Below are 6,000 nucleotides of genomic sequence, written 5' to 3' on the forward strand. Positions count from 1 at the left end.
CCTTATTTTCTTATATTACCATTAAGGATACAATATACAAATATAATGAAAATGTAGAAAATGACTATCATTATCATTATAAATCTCTAAACTACACAATACACTACGTCTATTTTACCTTTAAGTGCAAGCTGATAATACTGTAATTATGAATTGCACAGCCCTGTGTTAGGCAGTGGCAGTTAAAAACTGCACAGGTACTCACACATTGAGCCTGGTGAAGTTGCCTCCAGGATAGTAAAGGTAGCAGGATGGAAATTCAGTCACTCCCAGTTTGGTAACCAGATCTTCCTCAGTGTTCAGGACTCTTCGCACTGCAACATTCTCAAACTGTAACAGGTCCAGAGTTACCTGAAGAACACACCCACACACACATATATAGGAGTTAAATGTAGTCATGTTATATTTCAACATATTAACTTAGTATATGTAATTTATATCTGTGAGGTCCAGTAATTTCTAACCAAACTTTACACAATTTTATACTGACAACAAATGTTCCCTTTCTGGTTCAAGTTGTTTAGTCAGCCATAGTACAGTAATAAGAATGTGTCTTCTTCTGCACAAATAAAATAAATATATTCAATACACAGTGTTGTTATTGGGCTGTTACCTCGCGGCCGACATAGGATTTAGCGTCCTCGAAGATCAGAGCCAGGTGTTGAACGTTGTTGGTCTCAAAGAAGCTGTCAATCTCTGCTTGGCTGTAGAGAGGACCAGAAGAAAACACATAAGATTGGAGTCTCACATACGCTAACATACATACAACATACAAGCCTTGAAGAAACTCCAAACATCACCAATACATTTTAAAAGGGATCAGCTATTAATCAAGTATAAAGATTGAACAGGAAAAAAGGGAAAATTATAAGATTTAATTAAGAAAGCTTTATTTAATTTGGATAGGCATTTTACTGATTTTGTTTAGTTGTCTTGGATCAACTTTATCCTCGCACCACACTATTTTATATCAAAATAGCACCCAAACCCACAATCATACACATTAAAACTGTACTTCAGTGAGATATCTGATTTTAAGTATATTATTTTTACTTGAAAATGTTATTTTGGTTGAGAGAGAAGAGTTGAAATTAGGAATTTCTGTTGTGAAGCAAGAAAGAATGATGGGTCAAAGATGGTACGTCCCCTTTAAAGTTAAAAAGAGAAATAGTATTGACTTCCTGTTTCCTTATCCTTCCTTTCCATCACCAATGTAATAAGCTGCACGTACTGTATGTCTGAATATAGTTGTGTTTGCAGAGCCAGATGGCCTGTAGAAGACTCTTCATGGTGGAAAGATGGCCCATCAGTGCCTAACATTTTCTTCTTCTCAAGCTTATAGACTTAGACTGACTGAGTAAACTGAGTAATCATTGCTTTATTTCTATTCTAACAGTGCAGATAAGATCAGATAAAATGTTGCAAACTGTTGGAAATATGGGTTTCTACAGCAACAAAAGCACAAGTCTGAAACAACGGATAGAAGAAATACTGCAGCTAATGGAAATATAATTCACACAACTGCAGATTTATATGAACAAAAGGAAACCTCAGCTCAGCACAAAGTGTGAGAAAAAATATGGATTCACTTAGATTTAGTCTTTGGATGGGAATCGAGAACCAGCTCCAGTTGAGAACTAGTTAGAATCGTATTTTAATAAGTTTATCAATTCCTTTAATAAATGCAAGCATGTTTTTTCTGACAGTTGGGTACTGCACAACCACGACGTCCTGTGTAGACCTAAGTTTTTCCAATTGATCAGAAATCAATAAAGGAACCGAAAGGAATCAAACTGATAAAATCTTTCTAGTCTTTCTAAAAATTTCTATCCCTAATTTAGTTTAAAAATTGATGAATAGACATAAATTTCACAGCTTCCTACTATACAACAATACAACACAACTGCAAAAGCGTTAACATTGTAAAAGATACATATTTTAATGAAGTCCATGTCATCAGTAGAGCAGAGAGATCATAAACAGAGGTAATTCTGTTTTAATTCCTACAGTGAAAATGTGTGTGTGTGTGTGTCTGTGTGTGTGTGTGTGTGTGTGTGTGTGTGTGTGTGTGTGTGTGTGTGTGTGTGTGTGTGTTTACCTTGTGGGCTCCAGTGGGGGGCAGGCAGGGGGCCAGGGATCTTCATGGGCTTCAAGTTTGTCTATGATCTTGTGACGGAGCCCCCGAACATCACGAGGGAAAGCTGGAAGAGCATCAAAAACAATTATCATTCACTAAAAAACACTAATGACCAGTTGAGCATGTATACAAACAACTCCAAAGATAACTGCAATATTACAAATGTGTCTAAGGTGAGCCCAACGAAAGCATAAAATAACAGACAAAGGGTTGAAAATCAGTTTAATTAGGATCTGATGACACTATGATCAGTATGCATATTCCAACTCGGACATGAAACTTCTTTATGAGAGACAATTTGTTTTTATTGGCCTGAATTGCGTCCGTGTGTGCAGTCGTACCTTTAAAAGTTTGCTCTTTAGAATCACCTTTGGAATAAGCATGGAAGAACTGTAAAGTAAAAAGAGAGAGCGAGTTTAGGTTGCGCAGGAAGCAGATAGAAATAGAGAAGTGCGATCAGATGAGACGGCCCTCACACGACCATGAGAGAAGCAAAGCGATGTTGTGTAATGTTTGGTGGGGGTGGAGGTGGGGAGGGGGGCGACTTTCCCCTCTGCCCGCCTTGACCCCTAAATCCTTCCTGGTTAAAATGAGTCGCAGATGTTAAAGCTCCATTGTGTGTTCAAACAGAAGGAGCTCTTTGTTTCATTGGATTTCACTGGATGACAGAGAGGAGATACATGGACTGAGAGCGGTCTTAAACACACACACACACTACTGCTGACTAGTCAGATAGGCTACAAATACAAATGCAGATGTTTCAAGCTCGGGCGTTTCTGCAGCGCGGCTGCAAAAGTTTACTGAGAATAGACGGTTGCATCTACAGTATCTTACACAATCTGTCACATTCTCATCCAGACCTCCTGCAAAGGACATCCAAACACATTTCAATGCACAAAATGACCCTGAATGATGATAATAATGATAATACTATCACTGAGACAAGGAAGAAAGCCTCTTGTTGATGGAATAATAACTTTTTAACATGGATCCTACACAAGTTACTAGTTTGAAGTTATTTTTGTTCATAGAATTGACATATTACATTTTAGAAAATACAGAAAACAGGAATTTTAGTGTTTATTTAAAATGGCTCAGGAAATATAAAAAACATCCAAATCCATTTAAGAAATGATCACGAGTTAACAACTAAAACACACTAATAGACAGGATATATAAAGCCTGCTCACTACGAATTAAATGTTACTCTTGTTTACCAAATACTTCTGTGAAGTAGCTGCAAATAGAAGTCTTTTGTTTCCACACATGCTGACGTACATTCTACACTACGTGCTAATTAAAATCAAACATACAGTATCAGTGTTGAAAAAGGGGAAGCTCGTGGACATGTTCAAGATAAACTGTGAACACTCATTTAATGGTCAGTTCAGAAAATGTAGCATGTCACTAAAGGGACAAGAAATGTGATGTATCTTAATCCAGTCTGGTGTAGTTCTAATGTATTATTTTATTCAAGTCTTTTCTCTGATAATAATATTAATATTTCCCTGTGAATCCTATTGTTATAATAATAATAATAATAATAATAATAATAATACTTATTTGAATAATTAACAATACTATAAAATTAGTTAAAATAAGACTCCAAGTCTCTAAAGTCTGCAACAGCAGACGCAGTGGATCAAACATGGTTATCATAGTGTGTAAACAGTATATATTCTGTATAATACCTTTATTGTGGGATACCCTGTGATGCCGAACCTCATGCAGACCTTCCTGTTCTCCTCTGCAGCACAGTCAATAGCTGCCAGGTCCACAGCTGGCTTCCACTCTACAGAACAGACATCAAATAGAGGGAGAGAGGCACAGTAAATATTTAGTGTACCTTCTACTGACACTGGATATGGTCCCGAGTTGTCCTTCTGCCATGTTTGCTAATTTGCACTTCAGTATATCAATAAAAGAGACAGTCTGTGCACCAGTATTGTGAGGAAAGAAAACAATCCTGTACATTAAATCCTTACTTTGTCCACTCTTCACACTTTTATCTATTGAGAATTCCCATGATATCTGCATGTAATCCTAATTTGTCTTGACTTTCCCTTAAATATCAGCTGGATGACCCTCCTAACTCTGAAGCAGAGGCGCCTGACAGCATGCCAAGAGACTGACTGTGTGTGTGTGTGTGTGTGTGTGTGTGTGGAGTGAGTGAGTGAGTGAGTGAGTGAGTGAGTGAGAGAGAGAGAGAGAGAGAGAGAGAGAGAGAGAGAGAGAGAGTGAAACACAGGACCGAAATACCCCATGACTGTGTCAGGCCTCCTGCCATCATCAGAGACTTTGCCCTTGACTATCATCCTAATTATGTTTATTCTCATGGCCCTGTTATGTTTCTTTTGGCTCATGAGCCACAGACACAGTTGGGAGGATGAGATGCCACAGTGCTGAGCACAGTATAAAAAAAGACATTCAATTAGATCACATGCTCTAATTAACAGATAGAAACAACAGCTTGGTGCTCTCACAGTAAACATGCAGATGATAAGAAAAATACAAGATGTAACCTTGGCAACATTAAAGCTAGACAAGCACATTAATTACAGGCTATTAAACTGGTTGATAATGTGAATAACTACAAACAATACAGAGTCAATTAGGACTAATATTCAAACTTCATTGTAAACAGCTGCAGCTACGTGACCTTGCAGCAGCTCCGTACCGACCTTTAATGTCTCTGGCCAGACTTTTGTAAACCGGAGAAAAGGCGACGCAGTGTCCGCACCACGAAGCGTAAAACTCCGCCACTATAGCAGCTGTGGAGTTCACCAAAACCGATTCCACATTATCCGGAGTTAACAGGATGACTTGGTCAGAAGTTGAGTAAAGTCCAGCCTCCGCGACAGGAGGAAAAACGACACACAAACACAACCAAACCGCAAATGTCGCTGCCTGTCTGGGATATATTTGTATTTCTCCCGTAAACCGAGACGTGGCACGGCCGCAGCGCCGCGCCATCTTCCCCGTCCGAGCTGCCTCCGCGAACCGTCGGTCTGAACGAGTTTCCTCCTCCAGAAACTTCTCACAACTTTTTCTCCCTCTCCTTTTTCCTGAGCACTGGGTCCTCCCCCTGTCCTACAGCCTCATAAAAACACCACTCATAACAAAGTACCCCCCTCTTCCTCTCATATGAATATTTGGTAGGTTGATAGGCAGATAGATTTTTGCCCCTACGCGGCTCTCATACAGGAAATAACCGTTTAATGAACATTAATATTATTTAGACTTCAGTTATTTAACATGAAAACTAGTTGAGCGTAAAAAGTTAACCATGAGTTTGAGTGAAAAATTAATAATATATATATATATATATATAAACTTTATTAAAGGTCCACTTACTGTGTTTTTGGGGGGTCTTCCTCTGAGGATGGAGTTTACAGTAGCTCTGAGACAACTGAGCATCCTCTATCCGCTGAGGAAGGCCGTGAGATATGGTTGAAATCTCAGGAAAAAGATGGTAAGGAGCTTGAAATAAATACATTTAAAAAAGGTGTTTTTTGGTGTGTCCCTTTTGTTGGACATATAAACTACAGGGATATTAACAGAGTATAAGCATTCAATATTGTGATATGTACATGAAAAAGAAACAATTCTGTTTCTTAAGTGATATTTCTGGCAAATCTGTCCATAGCACATTTTTGATGTAAACGAACAGTTATAGTAATGTCTTCAGTCCTGTGTTAAAAGACCTGTCAACCAGCCAGGATTTTAGAAATACTGAGATGATGAGTTCAAATTCCTCCAGCACATCACCCACCTGACACATACAGAGGTATTCCTGTGTATTAAACCCCCCACAAATTCCACGTTATTTATCATTTTGAACATAGTATTTTGTTATGTGTAAA

The 6,000-nt window shown here is 38.4% G+C and overlaps 1 protein-coding gene across 1 annotated transcript in view; it reads right to left on the reverse strand.

The window, feature by feature from the left end:
• qsox1 (quiescin Q6 sulfhydryl oxidase 1) overlaps nucleotides 1-5,274 on the reverse strand; it is a 28,246-nt gene extending 22,972 nt beyond the window's left edge. The window contains exons 1-6 of the mRNA XM_051376777.1: nucleotides 4,819-5,274; nucleotides 3,829-3,929; nucleotides 2,479-2,527; nucleotides 2,099-2,201; nucleotides 614-704; nucleotides 206-351 (exon numbers count right to left, since the gene is read on the reverse strand). Coding sequence (XP_051232737.1) covers nucleotides 206-351; nucleotides 614-704; nucleotides 2,099-2,201; nucleotides 2,479-2,527; nucleotides 3,829-3,929; nucleotides 4,819-5,110 — 782 coding nt within the window. The 5' untranslated portion in view covers nucleotides 5,111-5,274. The remainder of the gene's footprint in view (nucleotides 1-205; nucleotides 352-613; nucleotides 705-2,098; nucleotides 2,202-2,478; nucleotides 2,528-3,828; nucleotides 3,930-4,818) is intronic.
• Between the last annotated feature and the right edge of the window lie 726 nt (nucleotides 5,275-6,000).

Source organism: Dicentrarchus labrax, unplaced genomic scaffold, assembly GCF_905237075.1.
Source record: "Dicentrarchus labrax unplaced genomic scaffold, dlabrax2021, whole genome shotgun sequence".
Classification (NCBI taxonomy): domain Eukaryota; kingdom Metazoa; phylum Chordata; class Actinopteri; family Moronidae; genus Dicentrarchus; species Dicentrarchus labrax.